This window comes from Equus quagga, chromosome 8 (genome assembly GCF_021613505.1).
Source record: "Equus quagga isolate Etosha38 chromosome 8, UCLA_HA_Equagga_1.0, whole genome shotgun sequence".
In the NCBI taxonomy this organism is placed as follows: Eukaryota; Metazoa; Chordata; class Mammalia; order Perissodactyla; family Equidae; genus Equus; species Equus quagga.
The window spans coordinates 39021782-39049580 of record NC_060274.1 but is presented as its reverse complement, the minus strand read 5'-3'; the positions used below and the strand labels follow the sequence as shown (position 1 = coordinate 39049580).

Genomic DNA, 27799 nt, shown 5'->3' with positions numbered 1-27799 from the left:
ACCATGCCCGCGGCGGGCGCCCCCCGCGCCCGGCCCCGCCGCTCGCCGTAGCCCGAGCCGCCCGCGGCCGCGCGGAGCCCGGAGCCGCCCGCCCGCGCCCCGGACGCGGGTCTATGGGAAGTTCGGGGACTTGACAGCCGCCGCCGCCGCAGGTACGTCCCGCCCGAAGTTCTTTGTTTCGCGGGCCCCGCACCGGGCAGCCCGCTCCTGCGGCCGCGCGCGCGCCTCCAGGTCGAGAGAGGGTCCCCCACGGGGGGAACGGGAGGAAATGAAAATGGCTGTCAAAAGGCGCCCAGATTTGGAGAGCGGCGCGCCAGGCGTCGGAGCCGATCTTGCCTGCGCTCCCTCCTTCCTGAAGCTCCCTCCCAAGTGTCTGATCCCTCGGCCAGCCGCAGACGCACCAGAGAATTGCACAGCCTGGAGGGGGACCAAGTTTGCAGCGGCGGCGGCGGCGGCGCCCCTCGCCCCCACTCCCCGCCCGAGGGTTCAGAGGAGCTCCGGGAGACCCCAGGGCTCGGGCGCCCGCCCGCGCGCTGTTGCGTGCCCCTCGGGTGCCGGGCGCGGCGGGCGGCGAGCCGGGTCCCCGCGGGGCGCGCGGCGGCGGGGCTCGCTCCAGCCTGCGCGTCCCGCCGAGGGGGTGTGGGGTGCTTCGCGGGGAGAGGTGCGCCCCCGGCGTCATAGAGGAAAAGTGAAAGTTGTACCCTCTGTGTATGATTTGGGCTTCTTTTCTTTCTTTTCCTTTCCAGGGACAGCACACACACACAAAACAAACAAAAGAAAGCAAAGAAAACAAAAGAAAGAAAAGCGGTAGAAGCGGCTGCAGGGAGCGAGTGCGGGGGTGTGGGTGACCGTGGCCCCGGCAATAATCGTTTGAGAGGCCGCATTTTCACCGAGCAGAGCTGGGTATGAATCACTCTGCAGGAGACAGTTACTTTCTTGAGTTGCAGAGGGAAAATGGGCGGGAGGAGGTGGAGAGGGAGTAAATATTTACCCCAAACTTGGAGAGTTTGTGAAGCGACTTTTAAGCAGATTGCCAGATGCCGAAGCTCTGCTGCACAGCCCGCCTTTTATCCTTCCGTGAACTTTGGGCTCCTGTCCCGGATTGCACCTCCTTCAGGAGATGCCATCCCGAGAGGGGCTGGACCAGCCTTCCCTTGCTGACCCCGTGTGGAAAGAGGATTAAGGAGGCATCCTCCTGGCTGCTGCTCCTGCCCCCAACTCCTCGTCTCGCTGGTGTGCAGTGCCGAATAGATTCTGGCCTTGGGTACAGTGCGCGTGGCCCTCTGCCAGTTTATATGTACATATATTTATGTAAAACATTTTCTCCCAGCTCTTTGCCAGCTGTTCCACATTTTCCAGCTGCCATTTCGGTTTGAAATGATGGACTGTCCGCATCTCCAAGTGAAAGAGCCCTTTAGTCAGAGGTATGGAGGGCCGGCCGCTGTGCAGACATGGGCAGTGCCATTAGCCGGACTGGTAGTATGAGTTCTGAAAAAGACCTTCTGCTCTCCTTTTCCTTGCCTCTTTCTTCTCCCCAATTAGTCTTTCCAGAGCACTTTGCTGGAAAGTCACAATAATTAGGCTTTCCCCCCCAAATGTGATTTTGTACCGAATTGGGATGAGGCCATTTTTTAGATCCCTGAAATATGCGTCTGGTGGAAATAAATTAACTTTTAAAAAGAGTTCCAGCTTGAGTGCGTTGGGCATGGCTGGTGGGGGGCCTCTGTCGTGGCCAACTGAAGTGATCTCATTTCAGTCTATTTAAGGCAGGAGCTAGTCATCATCCCCATGTTACACTTTTTGTGTTGTTTGATGTCTTAGTGTATTATAGACCGAAATCTTCCAGAATTGGCCTAAAGTATTAATTTTGAGTATTTATGTAATTGCTCTGTAATTTGAATAGGTGCCTTATTGATTGATTCCTGTAATTATTTCATTTAGGTTTTAAATTAAAAATTAATAATAGTCTGACAGTTTCTTAATTACATGTGTCAAGATTATTTTGAAGGAGGAAAATGCTATGTTTTAAAGTAGTGAGATAACGTCAGAATCTCTTCATTTTTCTCAATCCAAGCAGTCTTTCTGATGAGAGGATATATTAAAGCCGTGGTGATTGGTCTTGACGATGGTAAACTGTGTCAAGCATCTAAAGAATTTGTTTCTGTTGGGAAATATTGGTCTTAACACCCTGGTACACACGCACTGTGGCCCGTTAGACTATAGTCATAGCGAAAACAAACATGAAATAACGTTTAAATTAGTTGTAATAGCATCCTTATAGAGAGGAGAGAGTTTATTTTACACTAAGAGCTATTTAATTAGGAACTCCTTGCCTAAGGGGGAGATCCTTTCGGGGTGTATAATTTTTAAAGTCAGCCTAGGGAAGCTTTGGGTTAAGATGCCTGAATGAGCCCAGTGTGAGGGTGCCTAGTGAAATTTCACACACACAGAAGCACTTTAAAAGCTAGAGAGTGTATTATGATTAATAGGCCAGTCGGTCCAACTCAGGTGCCTCCCAGTTCCCAGTACCTTTGCCATGTTTGTTTTCCTTGATTGAACCCTAATATAAACACATTTTTATTGTATGTCTAATTTGCAAAGGACCAGAGACAGGAAGAGAAAATTCATCCTGATGAAAAACGGCTCGGTTGAGTTATTTCATGACTTCTTTAATGAAGGAGTCATTAATTTATCAATTTGATGCCCAGGCCTAAAAGTTGTAGGGCCCTTTGTTTCTTGGCCAGTTTTCTTAATTACCTGCATGCTGGAAGGGCTTCCGACTGCCTCTGGGCTCAGCCGGTGAGGGGCTTTCTTCCTTCTGTGTAAGGGGGCCTGCCACGGAGATCCCCTCTCCCCATTTTCTGAGGATGGGGTTGGGAGTTTACCAAAGGAAACAATGCGATGATCATTGTTCCAGGCACTCACTTGTCTGGAGACCGTCAGGTACTAAGGAAGACCAGTCTGGAAGGAAAAGTGAATCACTGAGTCATGAAATCCTCCAGAAAACCTGGGTAATGGCATGTTAATGCTTTTAGACGATAGTAGATTATCTTAAAAGTCAGACTTTTCTTCTTTATGCAATTGTTGTAAATCCCCAGCTAAAGAATTCTTTGAAGGAGGTTTTAGTTTTGCTGGCATTCATATTCTATAGTCGGTCTGACTTGTTTTGGAAGATTCAAGAAATTTTCTGCCAACTTATATCATGAGAGGCAATTAAAATGCTGAAATGACTATAGAGGAAATTGTGTGTGTGTGTGTGTGTGTGTGTTTAATTTGTTAAGCGAAAGATTCCACTCTCATGATGACTTCGGGTCGTCTTTTCATTAAAGGCTAGCAGGAGATTCTGCCCGCTAAAGGCTAGTAGAAGATTCTGCTTCATGTTGTCATTTTTCTAGATGAAAATTGATTTGTTCTAGTTTCAAAGCAAATAAAGGGAGACAGAATAAACAACAACAGGGCAGGGCCACTGCTGCAAACTTTTTCAAGTACTTTCAGTGTATTTTTCATCTTTACTTTTTATTTGATGGGCCTGTGAAATAGAGCTGTAGACTGCCAAAGACTTTAAATGAAATTTCACACTTTGATGATTTTTTTTAAACTTTGATATATTGACAGCAAAAGGAGCTACAGAGCTTTTATATAGCTTGAGGAGTAACGCCAAGCAGCAGTCAAACGTCTCTCTGCATTTGTGTTTAACGGCAGAAGAAAAACATGTCCATGGGCAGTCGAGGTTCTTATCAACCCTCTAATCCCAGATCCCAGCAAACCTTGAGGGCATGCCTCAGATCTCACTGAAATCACTGCAGACTCTCACAGTTTGCAGATTAAGTATGCTATGTGTTCCTGGCTCCAACAACAGTTTTATGAGCTCACTAAGCTTCCTGTTTTAAGATCCTTTTCTTAAGTTTTTAGGAGCTGCTAAAGGCAATGCTGTCTGGAGTCGGTGGTGTTTGCTCATTTAGAGACACTCAGATACTTCGTCCTCTCTCAAAATTGCCAAAATTATGATTTTTAAGTCGAAGGGCTAGTTACGTGGGAATGAGGGAGGGGCCGCGTTGGCGAGAACTTGGATGTTAAATGTGTTTGTAAGTGCGTGTGATTGCAAACTTTACGTGGTGTCTCAGTTGTTTTAAGGCACTTTTCCTTTGCCTAGCCCTGAAAATTAGACTTTTTCCACTTGTAATTCTAAATGCACTCTATTTTAGTGCCACACTTCTTGCTACTCAGGACCACTTTTAGTGTTTTTTTTTTTTTTTTAATGTGAAAGTGTTTTTTGTTCTCTCTGTGTATATTTCAGCCGTACAGAATGCCCCAGAAAATCTATGGTTCTCTAAAGAAACTGAATGAACAAGCCATTACATAGTTAATAAGGTGACACTGGAACATTTCAGTCCCCTCTTGAAAGGCGATACTGTGTTTCGCTCCACATCTGCATCCGTAGTATCTATAGTTGTGTCCTTATATTCGGTGCTTTTGCATTTTGCATAAGAGTCATAATTAAAAAAGAAAATACTTACATCATCGTCCAACAACATGTCATATAATTCCCAAGAGGACTCGAGCCAATTTTGTGCTTAAAGGTTATTCAATGAATGAAATTGTGAAAGCCCATTTGTCAAAGTACTGCATGGTTTCTGTTAGTTTTCAAGCCCCAAATTCATTGTCTGCCCCGGCCCAGCCATTAGTCATCAGTGTATTAGTGCTGCCTTCAGGCCATGCTGCCCAGCACTTCTTCACACCATTATAGCTTTGAAAGTGTACTCTGTCGACTTGCAGAATTACTGCTCTGATTTCCGCTTGGCTGGGTTTGAGGTAAGTCCCCTCCCTACCTTCTAGCTGACTGTAATCCTTGCTTTCTTTTAAAGCTCCTTTCCAGAGATTTAGGGCAAAACTTTCTGGAGGGCCCTGTTGGCATCATACTGTGGCTTTGTTATGGCATGCACTGTACATATAAATTGTACCTGCAGCAAATTGGATTGATTGCTGCCTGAAACAGCTAGCGGGGCTTTGCTTTGCTTTACTTTTTATTGGAGGGAGGGGGCCTATGGGGGGGGTGTGTGTGTGTGATGGCAGTATGTTTTAAACATAGGCATTTGGTTGTCTGAGTAATTTATGTCACAAAATTAAATAATGGGAGATAAGCGTAATTTTATTCAAATCTGTCTATTGGAATACCTTCATAATGCAGTGTGACATCTGATTTGCTTATTTGCATGTGGAAAGTTTTAGCTTTAGCTACTCTGACTTTTTTTGAAGATTGCATAAGACACCTAACAATCTTCCAGATTGCTTTACGGTTCAGACTACTGATTTTTACTGAAAGAAACCGAAAACTCACAATTTAGATGAAAGATAAGTCTGAAATTGCAGTCGTGAAAGAATGAGGCAGTTAAGCCATATTCTTGATTTTGTTTTGTGATATTTTTAAAAAGAATACTTCAGTCTCAAGAGTTAGCGGTGTGCAGAGAAACCTCAGCCAGCAGCTTAAGAATGAAGCCTTAGTGAGCTCAGAGGTATGGAAACCTGAATGGAGTGGCCAGCGTGTGGACCAGGCCTGCTACTGCAGGACATCTGCTCTTTCAACTGTGGATGTTCAAATGAAATTCCACACTAAAGCATTTCAGTGGAGGGTGTGGGGTTTAGTAGAGTTGCTTTGGCAGTCTCGTACGTGATTGGGGATGAGGGGGCAGGGGGTGAAAAAGACCCAGCTGAAGAATTCTGTCTGTGAATAAGCCAAGTTTATAGGCTGAGTGGGCCAGGGGGTAATTTTTGCTGAATAAGCCTCAATGAAAAATCATTGGTTTTTTAAAAAAAAATTTGCTTTTTAAATTGCAATTAAGATTTGAGGATCACGAGTTTAAAAATTGGGAGGATGAAGTATGATGAACAGTACGCCACAAAAGAAGTATGTTAAGTATCTTTGGGATCTCGCTATCTGATTTTAACACCCAGCAGGTATTGGCCTAATATTTGTAATGGTTTAAAAGCAAGCTCCTCTTCATAGAACGTGCACCATACCCCCTTACGCGTGATAGTAAACACACACACGATTCTAGGAACCCAAAGTTATATAAGTTCTATAAGGATAATTTTTAAATTTAGGGTTTTTTTCCTTCTGAAAATGTGTCAAAACTTTTTAATTCCTGTAAACCTCAGTGAAGGGACACCTTTGATCGGTCCTGATGTTTTTGTGATATATGTGGGTTTAAGGGAAATACAGTTTTCATGAGCTTAGCTGATGTACACGCTGATAACTGACTTAGAGATCTCATTTTCTGTCTGAGGATTGTCTGTCTCTGGCAAACCCACAGAAAGTCGGGGTGCCAGCTTGCTCCGGCGTTAATGCTCATTCGTTAATGGCACCTGCTATGCAGGGCACTTCCTGTAAAGTCTAACCAGAGTACACTGGACTGGTGTTTTACAGTTGTGCAAAACTCAGAAATGATAACAACTGTTAAACAGAGACCTTATACGCCCCTCCAATGTTTCTCATAAAATACTGCTGGCGGCGGAGAAAGTCAAGAGCAGCTTATGATCATTTCTTTTAAATACACATGGCAGAAAAGTAAAACTGGCACACAAAATATCGTTTATGATTTTCACTGTAATCGCAATGATTACTTCGTGTCAAAAAGCTTTTTCGTGGTTGAAGTTTAATATATGGGTTTCTTAAAAGTTTAGATGTATTCATTTACTAAAACCAAATTCACTTAATCCATAGCCAGGCAATTATTTCCCCTTTGGGTAATTCCATTCCCCTTAGAGTAATTCCATTTTGGGATGTCTATCGTGAATACTGCTTATCTGAGATTAGGAGCCTCAGAAATGGAGGAAAGAAAGATTGAAAGCAATAGACTGCAGATTTGGGGAACCCTCTGGGCTCCCCGAGACCACTGATGGCGAGTGGAACAGAGACTGGCTTTCTTATTTGCAGTTAAAGCTTTAGGCTTACCTAATTATGGGAAAAATCATATGTAAAGGTAAAATAATTGTACGTTTAAAAACACTATGGTTAAAAATTCATGAAGATTTCATTAAGAACATATGAAGTTGAGCTGCTTTTCCGTCAGAAAAGAAAGGCAGTGCAGATAGGGAAGGGAGAGGAAGCCTTGGAAACCTTGGGAGCTGTTCCTGTGTCACAAAGGTGGTGCATAGCTAATCGATTTTAAGTTCAGAAAGATTTTGAGCACCAGGAAACCTCAACCACATTACAAACCTGTAAGAGGTTTTCTATAATGCATGCTTATATGAAACCCACAGAGAGATTTTAAATTTCCTAAATTTTGCTCATTGAAACTCAAGACTGTTTCTCACTTCCGGAATTGATCAGAAGTGAAAATCAGCATCAGTTTGTGCTTCTTGATTTTTTTCCCTCTTCCTGAAGGATCCACTTCCATTAGAAATTGAGTTTTAATGCTGTAGGAATGCATGACTATTTAAGAGGAATTTTACCTAAACAGTTGCTCCAAGAGGAGCATCTTGAAGTAGCAGCTTATGAGCTAGTAAGAAAGTGTCAGAGAAGTGTCACCCTTCAGTGACACACAGGAGGCCTCTCAGAAAGGCTTACACAGGCTGCTTCCTTTTGGGTTTTTAAAACATTAACACATTAGGGAGATCATTCAGCTTGTAAATATACAGGCAGGTGTAAGTAAATGCACTTTCTCTGGAGGAAAGCCTTATTCCACTTGAGCAGTAGTTCCCTAAATTGCACAGAATAATTTCTCAGTTAAGGCCTGATCACCATGCTGTTAAAAGTTCCGCTCTGCCTGCTGGAATGCCTTCTCTTTCTCCTCCCTCATTGGCAGTAACTGTTTTAACCCATCAGAACCTGATCAGGTTACCATGAATCAGGCCTCTAACTTAGTTGTTTTAAATCTTTAAATACATCAAGAAAAAAAATCACAGAGAATTATTGCTCAAGTTCGGGCAACTTAAAAAATAAACCGACTGGATTAGGGAAATAGATTAAGCACGTCTGCTGTTCACAAAGGATGCATTATCAGTTTATAACTACTGTTTCATTTCACCTTAGATTAGAAAGTCGTTGTATCCAGTTCAAACATCATTGTTAACATTGGTTTTGGCACTGGTGGTTTCTTCTTTAAATTTTAAGGGTTTGCATGATAAAGGAATCCTGCTTGAATATGCACCCGAGGTTTCTCTGCACAGACCTGCATGGGGAAAGGCCGATTTTTGCACGTGTTCCCAGAATCGTGATTTTTCATGCTCTCTATTTACTGCATAAAGCCTTATGGTTAAGGTTGAACTTTGGAACTCCACCGAGGGCTTCCCTTCCTGAGAGCCGGTGGCATGTGTCTGTGCCCTAACTATTCACAGCACCTGAATCTATTTATGGCAGCTAATGAAGAAACAACATTGGCGGGCCAGGTTAACAGACGGTGAGTTATAGGTTTTGTGAGTGAAGCACGCCACCCTTGGTTTCCTAAAGACTTCAGGGGTCCCCCATGTTTTATTGTAGTGCGACACACGCTGTTGCATTGCAAAGTGCTTGGAAAGCTGCATCGCCCTGAATTCGGCTGGTAAAACAGCTGTGTGAATGAAAGCAGAGCTGCCACCGACCACTGTCTGCGGGAGGTGCTGCCGGGCCAGCTGTGCCTGGAGTTTTCCCGCGCCCGTGACTGTGCCCGCCGAGCCGGGTGACCGGGGTGATGAAAGTGATCAGGGGGCGCAGAGACCCTGCGGGGTTCCCATTGCTCAGCCCCCCTCTTTGGCACTTTTGGGAAGGCTGCTTCAGGAATGCGGATCCGAGCGAGGCTGGGGTGCGGCCCCAAACGCCCAGGGGGTTTCTGAGGAGCCAGAGCTGCGCGCTGGGGCGCAGGGCGCCTGCCCGCGGCCGGGGAGGGAGCGCGGCGGTGGCGCGGCGCTCGCAGGCGGCCTGCGGACGCCCAGCCGCCTCGGGAGTTCCCTGCGACCCGGGCGCCGGGGCGTGGGGCCGGGACCGCGACGCCGAGCCCCCGAGGGCAGGCCGGTGGCGCGCGGGGCGGCGGTAAAGGTGTGAAGACGCGGACGCTGGAACGGTCCGAGGAACAGCACGCGAAGGGAACCCCACGTGGGCGCGCAGAGGGCACGGAGCTCCCGCAGACGAAACTGACCACAGCGCCACAGCCCAGTGCAAACTTCTCTCGAAGAAACGATGGCGCATCTTTGCAAAGACGCCAGTTTCTGTTTGGGTTTTTTTAAATTTTCGTGGCAGCTCTAGTGGCGACTCGAAAGAGAGGGCCACCTGAGGCTTTTTGTTTGAAAGTGCTGTTTGCAATGTAGGTCCCCACTGGAATTCTCAGATTTGGTGAATGTTGCAGCTTTTTTTTTCTTTTTTCTGACTTTCCAGTGGAGGCGTGCACTGCAGCGTCACCTGGTCTGTGGCCCCAGGAAGCTTCCGAGGCCGCCTTTTGTAGGAGGTTAAGCAAGTTCAGATTTATAATTTAGCAAGGAAAGATCTACCTGCAGGCAGGTTGCTGGTGGGAGAGGGATTACGTTTAAAATAGGGTGTGGAATTAATCGTGCCCTGGGTTTAGGCCTGGGGAGATGACAGAAGGTTCAGGGCCAGTTGAATGGGGAAAAGCCACGACTGTTTGCTGTCAGCAAGGGATGTTTGGCCCTCCATTTACCTAGGAAACTTCAAGCTGGAGCAGGCGGATGCTGTTAGAGCAGTTTTCTTTGGTTGCCGTTTTTTTTTCATATACTCAATCTGCTGGGCCTCAAACGTCAGCTACAAACAGTTTTTTTCCATAAGCATAGGAAGTCGAGGGGCATGCCAGCAGATCTGGCATGGACTGTTGAAGCGACGAAAGGGAGTGAAGGAGAGCAGTGTGGGGTTGTAAGGAAAGGAACCGTGGTCCTGCTGGGGAAAAGTTGTTTCATTCACGTCTAAAAAACCGTGGCTTGTTTCCCTCCGAGGAAAATCTTGGAAGAGAAGCAGGACTTAAAAGGTTTCCTTGATAGTTCTGTGCTAAGTATATTGCACTTTATTATTTGAGAAATTCCAGGTTTTAAAAGTCGTACTATGGGCTACTGCCTCAGTGTTTTATGTTTGAGGATTCCATCAGGATTTTTTTCTGATCACTTCTATACCTCACGCTTTCACATGTCAACTGAGTTTCCAGCTTAGTTTACTATTCTGAAAAAACTGCACCACAGTGCGAAGAACTCTGAAGAACTCGCTAACTCTTCCTGCGAGGTTTTGATGAGGTGTGAGAGTCCAGAATGTTAGAACTTTCTCCTTTGTAACTGACAGGGACAAACTTGTGTTTTTATCAGTAAAATCAGCTGAGATAATTTATAAGGATATCCAGGAAGCAGATGTCTGCCTTGGCAAGTTGCCATTTTGAGAGCCCTGTTCCAAGCATAAACCACACTTTTAAATAATTAGTTACTAACTAATGAGATCCAAAAATAAGTTGTCAAAATACAAGAAGGGGGTAGACTCTTGAGTGACCAAGGGCCTAGTTTTTAAAAATCCGTTTCAGAGGAGGGGGATCGGAATTAGTATTCTCCAGGACCATTAATTAGTGTGATTTCAGTCAGAGCCTGCGGCCTTACCTCCTCTCACAGGAGCCCCTCTCTTTCTAGTGATGAGTATTTGGAGGGTTTTATTTGTTAGATGAAGTCCTTTGCTTGGGGGAAAAACCAACAGCTCCACAAAAAACCAGTTTGTCAAGAAACTTTGGTGACTTATCTCCTCTCTCGTGTTAATTACCTCCTTCTACTAAGGAAGGGCCTTCTCACCAGGAACCCCGTCTCTTCCTGGGTTTTTTTCTGGTCTGCTGGCTTGTTTCCCTGTGTGGTTTTAACTTAGTAAGCACCGTCCAGGTTAGACCAATAAATCTGTATGTGTGTTTTGATGGACACAATTATAGTATGGGAAGTGCCCGTTTCTCCAAAATGGTTGAGAATGGAGTGTTTTGGTTAAATATCCCTATTAAACTTTTTAGTTTTTATATAATTTGCCAGTTTTCAAAGAAACACTGGATAATAAAAGAAAATAGGTATAGCTGAACCAATGGCGATTAAGATTCAAGATGATTAAGAATCACCCAAGTCACAGGGTCCTTGCTGGATCGCTTATGTGCTCAGTAAAGGTGCTTATGGGGTGTGAGGTGCTGGGAAGATGGCCACGGGGGCTTGTCCTCATGGAGCTTAAGGGCTGGAGGGGAGATGGGCATTTCAGCAGAGATTCCAGACGAGGAGTTCAGTATTGGGGTGGTGCTGGGGCAGGCTCAGGCAGGCCCTTGGAATTCCGTGCCCTGAGGGGCAGTTCGTTCATTAGTTCACGCAGCCAGCAAAGACTTGAATGAGCGCCCACTGCAGGTACACAGCAGCGAAGAAAAACGTGTAGAACAGTTGCCTGCAAGCTTAGGGAGCCTGATCGTCACGGTGCTGGTTAAAATAAAGGTTCTCTAAGGCCACCCTCCAAGACCTGGGGGATTGGACCCGGGAGTCTGACTGTTTCGCAAGCACCCTAGCAAGGCTGACTCAGCTGGCTCTTGTACCACGCTGAGAAAGTGCTGTGGATCAGGATGAGTTGCTCTCATGGCATGCTTTCGTCGACGAAAATAATCCATAACCAATCTATAAGTGAAAATTTGGCAGAGTTTATTCTGAGCTGAAATCTGAGGACCATGGCCCGGGACCTTTCTTCCCAAAGGAAGAAAGGGCACCAAAGAAGTGAGGTATACAGAGTGGTTATGTACCCCCATACAGGACGTTTCATATATGATTGAAATGTCCCTCCCACAAGAGTCACAAGATTGCCCTGTCGGCATAGCGCTTGATGGACACAGCAAGTAGTGGGTCTGCTATCTCGGAGGGCGTAGCAGGAGGCAAGTCTGTTGTCTTGAGCTGGGTGGTCACAGGTGAGCTCAGCAATCAGTTTCTAGCCTAAGGAAAGATGCTTAATCTTTAAGGAAATGCCAAGGTTGGGAGGGGGAGGGAAGTTGCACCTTTATCTCAAGGACCTTTGTTCTTGCCATAGGGAATCTCTAAAGCAGATATACGATGCATGCTCGACAGCCTCAGTCAGGCCCTTTTGGAAAGACAAGGTCAGGCCGAATTAGGTTTACACAAAATGGCTTCCTCATATACTCCAATATATCCTATTACTTGCCATTTTTATTTGTCACTTTAAAGATGATTTTAAATTAACTTTAGAGGAGCACTCAAAAAAATTAAAGAATCATTCTGAAATTGTGCGAGCTAGAAGCGCCTGCTGAAAATTTCTCCTTCAAGGAGAATTCTTTATCTGAATTTGTGGAAAAGCTCGGAAGTTGAATGTATACCTCTGTGTTTAAGACTCTTTTCCTGGGGAGAGCATCGGTAACTTTTAACATAATCTTAAAGAGGACCTACTCTCTGCCCTCAAGGTTAAGTCCCACTGTGTGATGCTGTCATGTGACAGATGAGAACACTGAGGCACTGGACAACTCCAGGGGGCGCCATTCAGGGAGCCAGTCGCTTAAGGCCTGACCCCCTGACGTGTGCATGGTGGCAGCCCTGGGGAAAGAAGTTCTGTAGTCCTTTACTGTTGTTCTTTGTCAGCGTTCTTTGAGGGATGTCTCTGCCTTTGGAGTGGATCTTACGATTGATATGTAAATTCAATTTAGTGCTTCTTTTTTTTTTTTTTTGAGGAAGATTAGCCCTGAGCTAACATCTGTGCCCATCTCTCTCTATTTTCTGTGGGACACCTGCCACAGCATGGCTTGCAAGCAGTGCATAGGACTGCACCCGGGACCCGAACTGGCGAACCCTGGGCCGCCGAAGCAGAACATGTGCACTTAACCACTGTGCCGCAGGGCCGGCCCCCAGTGCTTCTTGTTTTATACTAGAAAAGCTGTTCATAAATAACTTGTGTGTTTTACAATAAACGACACTGGATAATGAGGAAAAGAACTGGAAGTTAGTGGAAGAGCTGATGTTACAGGGCCATGTGGCCTCTGGCTCTTACGCTTTTCTAGTTACTTGAATTCTAGATTTCTCGTACAATAAAGAAAGAATTTGCAGTGCCCTTGCAAATTGGAGTTAGTCGGTTAAGCAGTTGCTTATTTTATTTCAGTAATGGTTGTTTTGATTGGACACAGCGGCATCTGCTAAATGTAGAGAAGCAGCGGATAACTGGACCAAAGAAATTGCCCACCGTGAGTGTTGCAATCTAGATGGCTTGAAGAAAACACGCTAGAGAGGGTCCTTGTCGTCTTTTCTTGTTATTCTTTGTAGGTGTAGATCATGACTGGGAAAAAAGAACAGGAACCAAACAGAGTGAAAATTGATGAATGATGAGTTAGTGCAATTAGCACGTGAATGAAGCTGGTGAAAGACTGACTAACTGAACTTGTCTTTGCTATTTCTTAAGTGGTTCCACTCGTTGCTGTGGGCAATTTTAGGACTTTTCCTGTGGATTGGAGAGCATGTTGTTCTGTTACCTTTGTTTGTTTTAAAAGTGTAACTCAAATGAATTGAAATGTTCTCAGGTTTTGAGAAAGCTTACCTGAATGATTTAGGATTAAGAGGTATATTGCAATTCACAAATCTTAGAGAGGGGAGCGTATAATTATCCTCTGGTTCAGAACTTTGGGTAAAGGCTTGGATCTGAGAAACTGTTGCACCATCTTTGAAACATCTAACTAAAAATTAAAAATCTTCTCCTGCCTGCAAAGTTGTCCTAATGCCCTTTCCTATGAAGTGGGCCACCTGAAGGGACATTTGTAGATGTGGCTTAAGAGAGTGATGTGACACTTGGGTTCGACACTATAAACACAGCTGAAAACTGAGACATTTAGACCATTTAATAACAAGTGCCCGGTAGGAATTTGGGAAAAGTCCCACATTATGAACATTTCCCTCTGTTTGTGTGTATAGACAGAAATTGACTGGCTTGTTAATAGAACTTTGAGGCATTTTTGCAAGAAAACGTGGGGGAGGATCTTCCAGATTTTGAATTGGCCAAAGCTCTAGGCACCTCTTGAGGTGATAGGTGAAGTGGGCTTTTGAAGGAGGTTTTCTGCCCTCTTATTTGAAGTTGACGGCGCTTTTGTTTTATTTAGGCGTTCCTGGGAGCAGAGAGCTGAAGTAATGAGAAGGCATCATGGAGGCCCAGTCCCACAGCTCCACGACCACTGAGAAGAAGAAAGTTGAGAATTCCATAGTGAAATGCTCCACTCGAACAGATGTTAGCGAGAAAGCCGTGGCCTCGAGCACCACTTCCAATGGTGAGCAGCCACGGGGATTACAGCAGCTAAGCCTACCGTCATTTTTATGTTCTCTGCATTCCTTGTGAATTTAGCATTTGCACCTGGACCAGTGTTTGTTCTGTGAGAGGCTAAGGAAAGCAAACAGGGGTGGAGATTGGGGGGTGTGGGGTGGGCAGACTTTAGTAACCCTTGTCTTGGCACCGAAACTACACGTTTTCTTCCAAATTTTCTAATTCGAGATGTAAATGTGATAAGTTATTTATTATGAGAAGTTCCCGTTTGGCATTTTGGAAATCATCTTGATTATTGTGGCAGGAGTTCAAAATACTTTGCATTTTACGTGGAAAGTCTACACTAGTCGGAATGATTAGTTATTAGTTATTGTAGAAGACACAAAAATTGCCTTGTCAAAATTAGCGACAGGGTCCTCCCACCCCCATCTTTAAGTAGTTCACTCTAAAGGATTTCACAAGTTGTTAATGACTGAGCCTCAAGGTAACGCTCCGCCCGTATCTGACATGCAGGTTTTGCTATTGGCTTATAAAAATTGAATTTACTTAATTTGTGTTCGGAGATAACATAGAGCCACTGTTTGTATAGGCTCTACTTTTCAGTATTTTAAGCAAAGTATTGAGAGGCATTTCAATTCAGGCATGGAGCATTGAAAATAAATTCCAGAGCCCCCTCTGGTAAAAACAGACTGAATAAGTTAATGGTAACCTTCACTTCCTTTCCCCGCTTTTCACCTCTTGAAGGCCATTAGTGCCCTTGCTTTTTGTAGATTTCGTAGCCACCCCGAATTGTGCTCCACTTTTCCGTGTGCCCTTAGGAAGAATGAGCTGGCCCCTTCTTCCCGTCCTGGACGCAGCCTTTCTGGGCATGCTGATTTGCACGAGCCAGCCTGCTGCCTTCCTCCCTGTAGGCCTATATTTTATTTATTCCAAGAAAGATTTCCCTCGGTTAACTTTCAATATTTTACATCCGATTGGATAGTCCGAATCTCCTTTGGAAGGTACCTGTGGCACAGAACCGGAGCCTAAAAGGGCAGATATCCAGCAAAAAAGCTGCCCCTTCCTCTCCAGACTGTGGCACTGCCTGAGCCGCCACTCTGACCATCCTGCCGCCACTCTGTGCCCATCCGTGCCCATAGCGCCCGTCCTCGCCCACAGCAAGTGCGCTGCTCCTTGCTCTCCTTCCCAGATGTCGCCAATGTGCATTGCTGGCTTGACTGGGAGAGGGGAGGGGCTGGTGTTAAACCTGCTGGCTAATGAGTCCAGTTTTGAATTGATCCTTAGGGAGATATATTTATGTCGGAGTTAAAATAATGAATTTACATATGTATTAAAATATGTCCATGTTTCTCCTTTTACTGGGGGGTTTAAAGTCAGGACTGGACCTCATTTTAATTGAGCCAGGTATTTGTGTTATTCTTCCAAAGTGGTTACAGAAGACATATTTTCTCCTTAAAAAAACATCGTATGACCCTTGTTTCTTTTTTCTGGAATTTGTAAAAATTAGCCAAATTTATTATTTGGGAAATAGAATTGGTCTATGCAGTGTAGGTTATTTGGTTATTTTAATAGTAATTTTGTAGGCGTAAGCAGTTTCTGGGTGTTATCCTTCATGAAACATCAACTTTTCGTTACTTATAGCCTGTGAGAGTGAGTGTGTGTGAGAACAGGCGAGCAGGAGTGTAAGTTAGCAGAAGACAGTGCTGCGCTGTGTGCAGACTCCAGCAGCCCCGTCCTGTCTGCGGATTTCAGCAGAGCGACAGCAGTGGTCTGTCTGTTCTCAGGAAGGTTCTGCTGCTGGTCTGTCGCTCTTGCACCTGGACACCTGCTCGGGGGGGGGTGGTCATTGCTGCTGGATTTATCTTAAGCCACTCTGACCACAAGTTCCCCTCCTAAACCTGTTCAGAGTACCTAGGAAGAGAACTAACCTAGCCAGCCCCCTGGCAACCGGGAAACCACTGGAGAAACTTACCAGAGAAGCAACAGTCATGATTTAAAAGTTAGTCCTGTAGTCTGAAATAACCACGAACCGATTCCTAAACCAAACGCCACTGGCTTCCCGCCCTCATGGGCCTGTGCCCTGGAAGCGCATGTGCCCTCCAAAACGGGCGTGGAGCCTCTTCTGTTTGGGCCGACGCTCAGGTGGCAGGTTCGTGGGGGCGTGCCTGAGTGCTACCTGTTCTGGAAATCCTGCCAGCCCTGACCACTTCGTCGGTGTCGCTGTTTTTTCTAAGGGATTCACTCCTTTTTATTTTTGGATAACGTAAAGACCCAACCAAATAAAAGAAAAGTGGAAGTGGTGTTTTTAAACATGGATTGCAACCTTGCTGGAGGGTTCTAGGAAAACCAGCAAACAAATTTAAGGAAAGGAAAAGCTGAAACAAAAGAAAATAAACCTTTTTCTTGGTGATGGCTTTCTGTCAGCAGTGCTAATAATTGTAATGATCTTTTTTCCAGAGTCTTCTGCAGGTTTCATCTGACTAGTTTAGAGTCTCTTCCAGCCCCGGGATCATGCTTCATGGGTGGAGTGGCCCAGCCTCTTTGTCTTGCAAGCTCCTTCCTGGTTGCACGCTTCCCTCTGCACCCAGCTGTGGTCACACAGCTGGTCTGGAGGTGGTGGTCTGGGTTTGGTTTGGGTTTTAGAGCTTATGGGGTGCAGGCTTTCAAAGCTTAGTGCACTGGGAATGTGCTGGCTGGTGGCTGCCATTGCCATGGTCATCCATCCGTCCATCTGTTCTGTCTGTCTGCCTTTTTCTCTTTTCTCTTCAAACATTTCAGAAATGCTTGGATACCTCCACGCAGGCTACTCACACAAAGGAAATGAAAATCATTGGGATCCTGTCGTAGGTCGTACCGATTGCTACTGTTCTCAGGATATTTTTAGGTTTTCTTTACAAAACTCTGAAATTCAGGGATTGGTATGTGAACGATTAAAAATGAGTTCGGTACCGAGAACGAAACGGATGTAACGTGTACATTTTCTCTCCTGTCCACAATTTCATGATTAAAATAAAACAAACAGACAACAAAGTTTTGTTATCGGCGCTGTGTTGGATTGACTTAATTAGCTTTTCCAGCCATTATGTGCTGCAATTTGTTCCTGATTGTGAGCCTTCCAGCCAAACCACGCACATTCCACTGCATGTTGTTACAGATCTGTTTTCTTACTTTTCTCAGCTGAGTATCTGCTCCTAGAATAACATCCATATAGAGTTTTATTTAAACACACACATACACACAACCAAAATGCATGGTTCAAAAACCTGGAGCAACATTTTAAGTAAGCATTTGCCTCTTAGCACTGAAATTTAACATAATGCAAGTGAAAAAATGTGTTCTAAATCTTGTATAGGAAAAAAAGACTAGCCAAATTAGATTTTTGTAACATTTAAGAACCTAGATCAACGTGCAAAATATGCAGTACTCTTTCCAGGAACCACAATGTGTGTTTCATGTGCCATAATTTGATTTTAAGCTTCAGTGTTGTTTATTAAACATAAATGACAAAAGAGACATTAAGTTTTCTGAATATTTGTTAAGTGCGGTTGCGATTTAAATGGTCATTTTTGGCATCTAACGTGGTCGTCTTTTACGTATAAAGTGTGCACTCAGATATTAGGTGTCAGTGTTTACTTAAAAATCTCCAAATCTGTTAATATGCCAGTACCTTAAGTAAAATGCCTTAGTAATCTGTTTCTTTCTGGTATGGATTCATTACTTTCTAAGTTACGTGTTGTGTTTTGTAAATAATAAATGTTTTTTAATCTAGATCTTCCAAAGTTTTAAATGTCTCATTATCCTATAAAACTTCCTTCCGTGACTTGCAAATGCTGACTTTTCAGTTTGAAGTGTTTTGTCTCATTTTTGGCCTGTGATTTCTTTTTTTTTTTAAAGGAGTAATCTGATATTTCTTATTAACCTACTACTCTGCTTTCAAAAAGAAAAGAAGCTAATAATAAACGTATGTAGGCTGTGGTCTTGGGGGTCTGTTATCAGATCTGATAGTTATTGGGAACATACCTGAAAGTGATAGACAGCAGAAATGATTATCCTAATGGTGATGTAATATGAAACCAAAGTTGATAGATTAATAACAAACAGGAAGTTCCCTGTTCGCTTTGATTCTTTCAAAAAGAAGGGTTTGGTTCTCCTCTGCCTGAAAAAAAAAATCTTTGAGGTTTGTAAGGGGAAAGTGTTGTGGTCTGCAAATATGTAAGGTGATACTCTTTTTTTTTTACTTTAACTTTTGGTTACTTTCTGGCCTTACGATTTGCTTTTAAGCTGTCTGGTACGTAGGTGTTAATCATGATATCTGTGGTCTCCTGGCTGGGAGTGAGGTGGCTCAGGGTTTTGCTGAGAGTTTGGAATTCATTGGCTGTTCTCCACCATGAGCTCTTTTCTCTATGACCTTTTTTACAGTAAGAGTCTATATACCTAATTCTGCTCAGAAATGGCAGGAGGTTCACACTGTATAGACCGTGGGTTGTGAGCTTTAGGTTTCTTGTCCCTTTAGATTTTCAATCCCTTTTTTCTTGGGCGCATTCCGTTTCCTGGCACGTAACAGATGGATGGAAAGCACTGTCAGGTGAAATGATTTCACATTGTAGGGTGTTGGTTAAGAGCTCCCTCAGGTTTTGGGATCTGAAAGCTGGGTTGAGTTCTGGCAACACCCAGGACTAGCTGTGTGAGTGTGGACGAGTTAACTGCTCTAAGTCTCAGTTTCCTCATCTGTTTAGCAAGATAGTAATTAGACCCACTTCACAGCATCTCTGGGGGATGAAGGGAAGTGCCTCTACTGTTCCCTGAGCACCGCACCACAGGAGCTCAGTAGACGGCAGCCATTGTGATTAGGACAAATCACGTGGATGAGTTAAATGTTATGAATCCCAAACAAAAGGATTGTGTTTTCTTGAAAATGCACATAGGTTTTGAAATTGGGGGAAAAATGTTTGGGAAAAGTAATTTTAAATTTGCTGGACTCTGTCTGAAAAGTAGTTCAGGATGTTTCACAGATCTCAAATGTGACCAAGTTTGTACATCTTAAGGAGGGATGGATAAAAAACCCAGTTTCTGTACCTTGCTTCTGAGGGCCATCGTAGGCCAGAAAATAGGGAAGATAATTTTGAGAAAACTGATTTTGATTTCTTGAAACCTATAAAGCTACCATTGACTATATGCCCTAGCATTAGAAACAGCATATGCACATCCCTTTTCTTGATGTTTTTCAGGCGTAAACTGTTTCCTTTTAGGTTAGTGATACCCCTTTATAGGGTGGTTTGTGCTGTTTTTGAGTTAGATGTTATCTTTTTTTAAAGAGCTTTCATGTTTTTAAACCAACTAACTAACGATGAATAATCTGATTCTCATAAGAGCCCTGGCTCCCTTGAGCTCCAAACCCACGTGTCCCTGAACCCCGGCAGCCTCTGTGTTCTTATTTGTGCTGAGGATATCGCCTTTCCTGCGGTCGCCCAGGCTTGAAACCGCACCGTCACCTTTGACCCCTCCCTCTCTCGTGCTTCCCCTGTCCTACCAGCTCTGAGGTTCTGTAGGTTTTCCTCTGTAATTACTCAGCCGTGTGTCCCACAGGCCACCCCACTGCACTGTGCTGTTGAAGCTCACCGCCTCCTGCCTGGACGAGGAGAGCAACCGTCTGTCCCCTCACCTCTGCTCTTCTCATTCAGTGCACTCGCTCCTGCCTTAGTAATCTTTTGACGGTCCTGAGGACGTCACACCCCTGCTCTGGAACCTTCAGTGATTCCCCACTACTCAGAGGATAAAGTTCAAAATCCTTTGCTTAATATTTAGTTATCTCCCCACATCTGGCCCCTGTCTGTCTTTCCAGTCTGCTGGGCGCCTGCTCTCCTGTCCCATCAGAAACCTGTGCTTTGGCTAAATAGAGGGGCTCTGTGCTTCCTTCACGTTGCCCCTCTGTAGGACGAGGGTTTCTTCTCCCATCAGGGTGTGTTTAAATTCTTCTCAATGTGACTATGTTCTCCATCTCTCTTTTTCTCTCTCCATATAGTCTGTGTCCTTTTGGAAACCACCTAATGACACTTGATTTTGGGGGGTATTTTGTTTATTATTATTTTAATTAATAGACTACATATATATATATATATATATATATATAGTGTGTGTGTGTGTGTGTGAGGAAGAGAGGCCCTGAGCTAGCATCTGTGCCAGTCTTCCTCTATTTTATATATGGGATGCCGCCACAACGTGGCTTCATGAGCTGTGTATAGGTGTGTAGGGATCCGAACCGGCGAACCCCAGGCCACCAAAGCAGAGCTTGCAAACTTAACCGCCATGCCACTAGGCCGGCCCCAATAGACTATATTTTAGAGAAGTTTGAGGTTTACAGAAAAATTGAGCAGCAAATACAGAGTTCCTATACACCCCCTCCCCCACCTCCACGCACTATTTCCCCTGTTGGCAACATCTTGCATTAGTGTGGTATGTTTGTTACCAACGATGAACTAGTGTTGATACACTGTTATTAAGTGCATAGTTTTCATTAGGGTTCCCTCCTTGTGCTGTACACTCTATGGGTTTTGACAAATGTATAATGTCATACAGGTATCGTTACACTATCAAACAGAATAGTTTCACTGCCCTAAAAATCCCTTGTGCTCCACCTAGCCATCTTCCCACCCCTCTTCCAGAACATTTCATTTTTACATTTTAGTTTGAAGTCTTTGAGACTAGCACCTGATTTGTTCTCCACCCCCCACCCCCTTTTCTGTGTTTTTTGCCGGCTGGGGGGTTGGAGGACTCAGCTCATAGAATAGGCCTGCACACTGCACTGGCCTGCCAGAACCTTACTCAGCACAGAGTGGGCAGGGGCACGTATAGTGCAACAGTAGTGTAATGCCAGGCTGTGAACCTTAGCTCTGGCGCTTCATTGCTGTGTGATCTTGGGCTAATTACTTAACATCTCTGAGGCTGGCACAGTGAGTACCCAAACATAGGTATGATTAGGAATAATAATAGCCTCTTCTGGGTATGATTTGTCAGGATTTAATTCATTGATCTGTTTCATCTCACTCCTTTCAGCACAGCATCATTTGTTAGTAATCTACGAGAGATTAAGCTTTAATCTGATTGAGAGAATTTGGGGGTGTGGGTTTGCAGAAAATCCTTAAAATGTGGTGGTCATCAGGACCTAGCTTAACAGGCTGGTAGGTGATAGGAGCTGGGATCAGAAAAGTGTGTCTCAGATCACTGGTCCTGAAATTGGCACAAGTTTGGATTTAACGAATCAAATGCTTTTAGGGTCTGTTTCTCATTCATAAATACTCATTCCAATTATGGGATGAAATCAGTAATTCTGGGCTAATGGGCTTCCCTGGGGGCAAAGTTCCTTTTTTCTCTTGTAGAGAGCGATTTGATTTCTCCTCTAAACACAATTCTTGAGTACTCAGATAAATCAGGAATAAAGATCAATCCCATATTGCCACAGTTTTCCAAACTTGGGAGTAAAAAGGAGCCACAGCATGATGTATTCCGCTTGTGGAAAGTTTCTGGGTTGCCTTGATTCCTTGGGATCAAGTGATGTGGGTATTTCAAATTTCCAGAAGTAAACTGAGCAGAATCAGAAACAGTGGAAGCTCTGGGCCAAGATGGTCCGCGTGGGAGGACAGTCGCGCTCTGAGGAGGTAGCTTGGTGGCCTTCCACCATGTACCACTCTCAGCCCCACGGTGGTGGAAGGGCTGGAATCCTAGAGGATGCTAGAGGATGCCACGCTGGGCACTGGGAACCAGGAGGGTCCCAGGCAGGTGAGGAGGCGGCATGATGGTGAAAGCAAAAACCTTGCTGTTATCTTGTTTCCACGGAAACCTTTCCAAATCCATCTGCTGTAATGTTTATTTCTTTAAAAAATTGACCTGCAGAATAATTCATTCTTTTTTGGTGTATAGTTCTATGAGTTTTGACAAATCCATAAAGTTGTGTAACCACCACCACAGTCAAGACACAGAACGGTTCCAGCAGCCCCAGAATTTTTGACAAACACTTGTTTTTTAAAGTGCATGGTAACACATACCGTGTGAGTCACCAGTTATGTTTATCTCGTGTTTCCAAAAGGTCCATGATTTTTTAGGTCCTGTTAGCAAAACTTAGTTAGTTTTTGCCTTTCTCTTTAAATAGTTCATGTTGAATTGGTAGCAGAACTGAAATGTCCTTGAGAACTGCCCATAAATATGTAACCTTGTGTCTCTGCCAGTCTGAGTTTTTCCTGAGTGTCCAGTCGATGTATTGTTTCCTTTTAGGCCAATTCCAAATGCCATTTTATACTTAAAACTACAGGGCAGCCATATTAATGAGGGTTTTTTTGGTTGCTGTTTTGTTCCTATGAATTAATTGCATGAGGGTAGAATCGGAACATTTAACATTTAATGCAGCTCTCACCTAGAGAAGAAATGTCAAAGTCTTTGTTAAGTCCGTCTGTCTGTCTCTCTTTCTTTTTTCTTCTGTAACCTCATTCTTTTCCCATTCACTTTCATCCATAGGACTTCATCTCAGGTAGGGGAAATGTTTATGTAAAAGTTATTCCTAGTCTGTCTTGGGCTATATTTTCCTTTTTCACTCATTTTTTCCCTTTCTTTGACTCTTTCCTCTTCTCGGTCTCTCTTTTTTTTTTCCCCCCTTTAGTTGTAGAAAGTTGAGTTCCATCCCAATTATTAAACCTTCGGAGACCATTCCCACATGGTTCCGTAAATGGTAGCTTCATCCCGCGGTCTTTCATCTCTTCCCTGCTCTCTGGCTTGACAGTTGAAAAGGTCTGGCTGTGCCACACAATGGTCTGATTGGTTTCTCTGGGGGAGACTGGTCCTGGCCTCATCATTCGCCAGGCAGGTGGACCAGAAAGTCTCTTGATTCTTTTGTTGCCTCTCAAAGTCCGAGGTCTTTGACTGAATAAATCCGCCGTCATGGGATAATTTGCTAAATGGAGACTGAAAGATGTGAGAGAAAGGCCTCTCGACTTGGGTGCTGCCTTAATGGAATAACGGGGCTTGGAGTTTGCAATTGAAAAATCACCAGGAATGCAATGGGTGGAGACGAGCTTCTTTTATTTCCCATAATAAACTTTTAGTTCTATCATTTAAAGCAGGCCTGTCCCTTTGCCTGCCTGCCTGCCGGCCCGGGGGTGTTTGCATTTGTCCCCGTGTTGCAGGGGACAGCCCTGTCCGGCTGAAAGGCGTTTGGGCGCTGTGTCTAGTTAGTCATTAGATTATTACTAGTGGATGGGAAGAATTCCATATGACAGGACTAAGGTTGAGTTAACACAGGACGAAAAGTAATTTACAGATAGGCTGTCCCCAGCCATCTTTGTAGCCCCCTGATAAGGTTTCATTTCAGAATGGATAGGCGACATTTCCACTTACGGGCCCATTCTGCGACACCTGTGATAACAGCTTCTGGATCCTAATTGAAATTGGTTTCAAAATGGATTTTCACTTTTCTCTGTCTGTGGAAAATATTGAATGGACTCAGAGCTGCCACAGAGAACCCTGGACCTTGGAAAATGGAGCGGGAAGCTGGGATCATCTTTCATAACGGTGTCGATGATATGACAGTTTTGTTATCTGTCTTATTAATGAAATCATTGATCACCTGATGAGGGAGATAATAAACTACATTCCACCACTGTTCACGGAGCTCAATTAGATCCGTATTACAAATAAGGAGGGGAAGAAAACAAACAACAATGGAACTGAAGTAGTAAAGATCAATTACAACTTTTCATTCCCAAAGCAACCATTTCAGATCAGAACGTTCTGAGTGATTGCAATCTAAGTATTTTGAAATTACAGAAGTTGGCATTACATTCAAGGACTGTCTTTTTGGCCAATGTTGAGTAACTAGCATTTTTAGTAAAGACTCATTAAGTGAAATTCAGAAGGAGAAGGGGGAAGTTCTGAATGGTTTAAGTGCTTTGTAATGGGGAGAATGGGGGAAAATAAATTCCCTGGATGGAGTGAGTAAGGAACAGCAAACTGAAAGAAAAGTAGCTTACTGTCTGTTCCTCTCTTAAAGCGCTTTGGGAATCCTGGTAAGACTGGAATGAGGTTTGCATTTAAGGAAGTGGCTGTCTTGTTTGGTGTTGGGCTGTTCTGGAATGTGCGCTGTTCCTCTCCAAGGCGGCCAAGAGATGCTGATGGCATCTCATGTTTCACGGTGAATTGTATTCCTAGGTGTTTCTCCATTCTTAGTGCCAGCAGGATCAATCCAGTCCCATCTGAGCTTGAAAGAGGAGCTGTGATCAAAGGCTCTAATGATGTCACTGATCTCTGGTGATTGATTAGGAACAGAAGTTCTGGAGAATTCTGCCTTTCCTTATCATTTCAGATTCATTAGTGTCTACCATTAGGGTAGCCGGCTCTTAATTCGCAAAATTACAAAAATGAATGATATGGAAAATATTGTATTTTTTTTTCTGGCTCTGTCTGTCTACCGATGTCTATTTTTAAATTTATTGGAACCTTGGCTGGCATTTTACAAGCAACCTTCCCCTTTAAGTATACTGCGAAGAAGTAGAATTCTCTACAGAAATTGGGATAAGTATTTTGGAATTCTTACATGTAAGTTGGGACGATATTCGGGAGTGAAAACACATTCATTGTTTCCAAAGCAGTTTAATCGTATACAGGTAATCACACACTGGGTAATCATTAAATATATTTAAATGTTTTATTACCTTGGAAATTTAGGATCTGGGAATTTTTAAAATCCTTTTAGTTATTTTTATGAAGCTAGCATTTTCTGCTTGCCATAAAAATAAAAACAAATGCATTCCATGCCAAGAGGTGACAAATCTGAACACCCAGGGAAGATGCAACTTGAAAGGAAATAAAAAGATGAGAGCGAGAGGTCTCTTCCTGGAACCTCTCTTGACTGTACTGTAACTCTTGGCTTAGATCCACCTAGAGTAGGGATGGATTGCAAAAGCGTTGGAAAAAATTCTGTTTTGGAAGGCACTGCAGCCCAAGAAAGAAAAGTTGAATGGAAAATGGAGAATGTAAATTATCGTTCAAGTTCCTGTTACCTTCTGTGGTTGGCTGGTGGTTGTCAAGGACTATTGCTTCATGCTTGCTTATAGCTAATTCCTTTCACAGAAAACTTCATTTTGAGAACTGCTCTCTGAGTAGGACTGATAAATGTGTTTATAGTCTAGAGTGAGTATCTAAAGAGAAGAGATCATGCAAATGAGCCTTTGGGAGAAGATGGGGCGGCAATTATGAATCCTAAGCTTTAATGGATGTGAAAGACTCCCCTTTCACACAATATTTTTGTTCTGTTGGCAATGATAAGAAAAATAATCCCACACCCTTTGCCTGTAACCAAAAGAGAACTTCTAGAAAGAATAGAACAATGGCATGGTTAAAATAAGGGAACTTCCAGCAATGTAAACATTTTCTGGTAAAATAGCAATCTAATATGCAGTTGAAGATTTCTTTCAACCATTTGCAAACTAGAAAACACACAGTGGCCCATTTCACATTACGTTTAAATCAAATCTGTCTTAAAAAACGAATGTTTCTAGGCTTGTTTTCAAATCCTGGCACGTTGCAGAGCAGTAGAAAAGTTCCTTTCCTATAAATGTTGACAGCAGTTCCGGTGGAGGCTAACGATGTTTTATAAATAGAGTTTACTTAGCAAAAACCATATGTATGCCTAGTGAAATAACCTTACATTTATTTATGTTTTGATTTATAGAAAACATGTGCCCTTTGACAAAGCCTTTGGGCTCTTTTCCGCAATTAAAAGGAATCCTGCTTGAAAAAAATAGCTACCATCTTAATGGGAAACTTTTTTCACATAAATTCAAAGGACTTTCTTTGATCAGTTTCACACAAATTGAGAATATTTTTATCCATCAGTTGGACCCCAAAAATTGGGTGAATCGAAAAAAAAGATGCTTATAAATACAACACACACGTGTTTGTACACATAGACACACACACACGTATCGGCATATATATTGGTTGAATCTTGGGGAATCCGGGAATTTAAAAAGCTGAGTAATATGAGTGTGGCAGTGTGCAGTTTTGCAGCAGGAGAATTTCTGTTGTTGCTTGCTCTTGCCAGTGTCTGCTGTTGGTGTAGCATGAGGCAGTTCTCTTGTGTGATTTGCTTTGGTTTTATTTTAGACTGAAGACGTGGAACGTGTCCTTTACGTAGCTGTTGCTAGGCCTTCCTGTGGCTATCTGAATAGTTTCTATACCTTGCTTCCCTTTCCAACCACAACAGATGATAAGGAAGGAGAGGAGTAAGAAGGCGATTTGCAAATCTCTGATCACTTTCCTTTTTTTTTTTTTAAAGAAAAGCACTATATAATTTAGTTACAAATATATGCCTTTTGCTTATTACTCTGTCAGAAAGTTCAGGGATGGGAGTGAGTTGCTGAGAAGAAAAAACCCTTTCTTACCTTAAGAAAACGTGATTCTATTAGCTGGAACCAGGCTCCAAAATAGTGTTTTGTCCCTATTCTAGACTAGATCAATGGTTTTCACATTGCTCGGGGTCTGAATTAGGGGCCGGGGGAAAGTCACTGTTTAAAGATAGAGACTTCAGAATAAGTGGGTATATCAGTGCTACAAGTACAAATCTTATATGCAAGTGCTAGTATAATTTTGTCCCTTGTTTTAATTTGGGGAGGCTTTTCAGTTTTAAATACGAGTGAGAGGTTATATGTGCTTAAAAAAAAGAGAGTTAAATTTTTATAGAAAATCTTTCTCATGGAGGTGGTGTCAGTTTCTAAGCCCTAGGAAGCCTAGTCCTGCCTCCATGCAGTCAGGGACAAGTACCACTGAGTACAGTGGCAGCTAACTCAAGACCAACATGGCATGTGAGAGAAATGAACCATCTTTTCCAGCGTGAGGGCTTAACTGGCCATCCAGGAACCCCTGAGGGTCATGGATAGGCTTCAGAAAAATGGGCCAACCTCTTGAAATTATTCAATGTAATGCTTTCTGAGCATGTGCCTCTAAGCTCTTTGTGCACATTCTTAAAGAGATTCGTGACCTAGTGTTTCCCGGAGCCCCGGTCCACAGGTAGGTTATGGAGATCTAACTTTCTTCAGGAAAATATTAATCGGATGGTTAGCATTGCTCTTTGAAGGAATGACTATGTGTATGAGAAGAGAGCCTCTCAGTGGTTGGAGACCATGAAACTGAGTATTTCTCGTGTAAACTGTGACGTGATAACCATGCTTGTGACGCAGCTTCCTTTATAGGGGCTGCGTATTAAGCAGTCAAAAGCTTCTGCTTACACATCACTGTATCTCCTTCAAGGTGCAACTTGAGTGTATGATTTAAAGAGCTCTTCCCCTCAAAAACTCTGTCTCTGTGACATTCACCTTTGGTTCCCCTCGAATTTAGGAGAGCATAAAGTGCTAGGAAAGATGTCAGGTAAATAGGAGGAGCTTGAAAGGAATGAGTGAATGTAATCTAAGTTTAGAATGGGAAATCTGCAATTCTCTTTAAATTAATCTGTGTAAATCACCTGTCTGTGTCCCTTTGGGGTTAAAAGCCACAGAAGATTGTGTTGAGGCTGGAAAGTGCTGTCACATTATTACGTCAAAG

The 27799-nt window shown here is 43.6% G+C and overlaps 1 protein-coding gene across 3 annotated transcripts in view; it reads left to right on the top strand.

The window, feature by feature from the left end:
- The first annotated feature begins 437 nt into the window (after window positions 1-437).
- The window catches only part of GLI3 (GLI family zinc finger 3), a 263244-nt gene continuing 235882 nt past the window's right edge, over window positions 438-27799 (top strand). For 2 of the 3 annotated variants that reach the window (XM_046669445.1, XM_046669443.1), the window contains exon 1: window positions 14155-14222. Coding sequence is in view for 1 of the 3 variants with exons in the window: in XM_046669442.1 (XP_046525398.1) it covers window positions 14099-14222 (124 nt within the window). In the remaining 2 variants the exon portion in view is untranslated. Of the gene's footprint in view, window positions 904-14057; window positions 14223-27799 lie in introns of those variants that run through there. The other variant, XM_046669442.1, reaches the window with a different exon arrangement.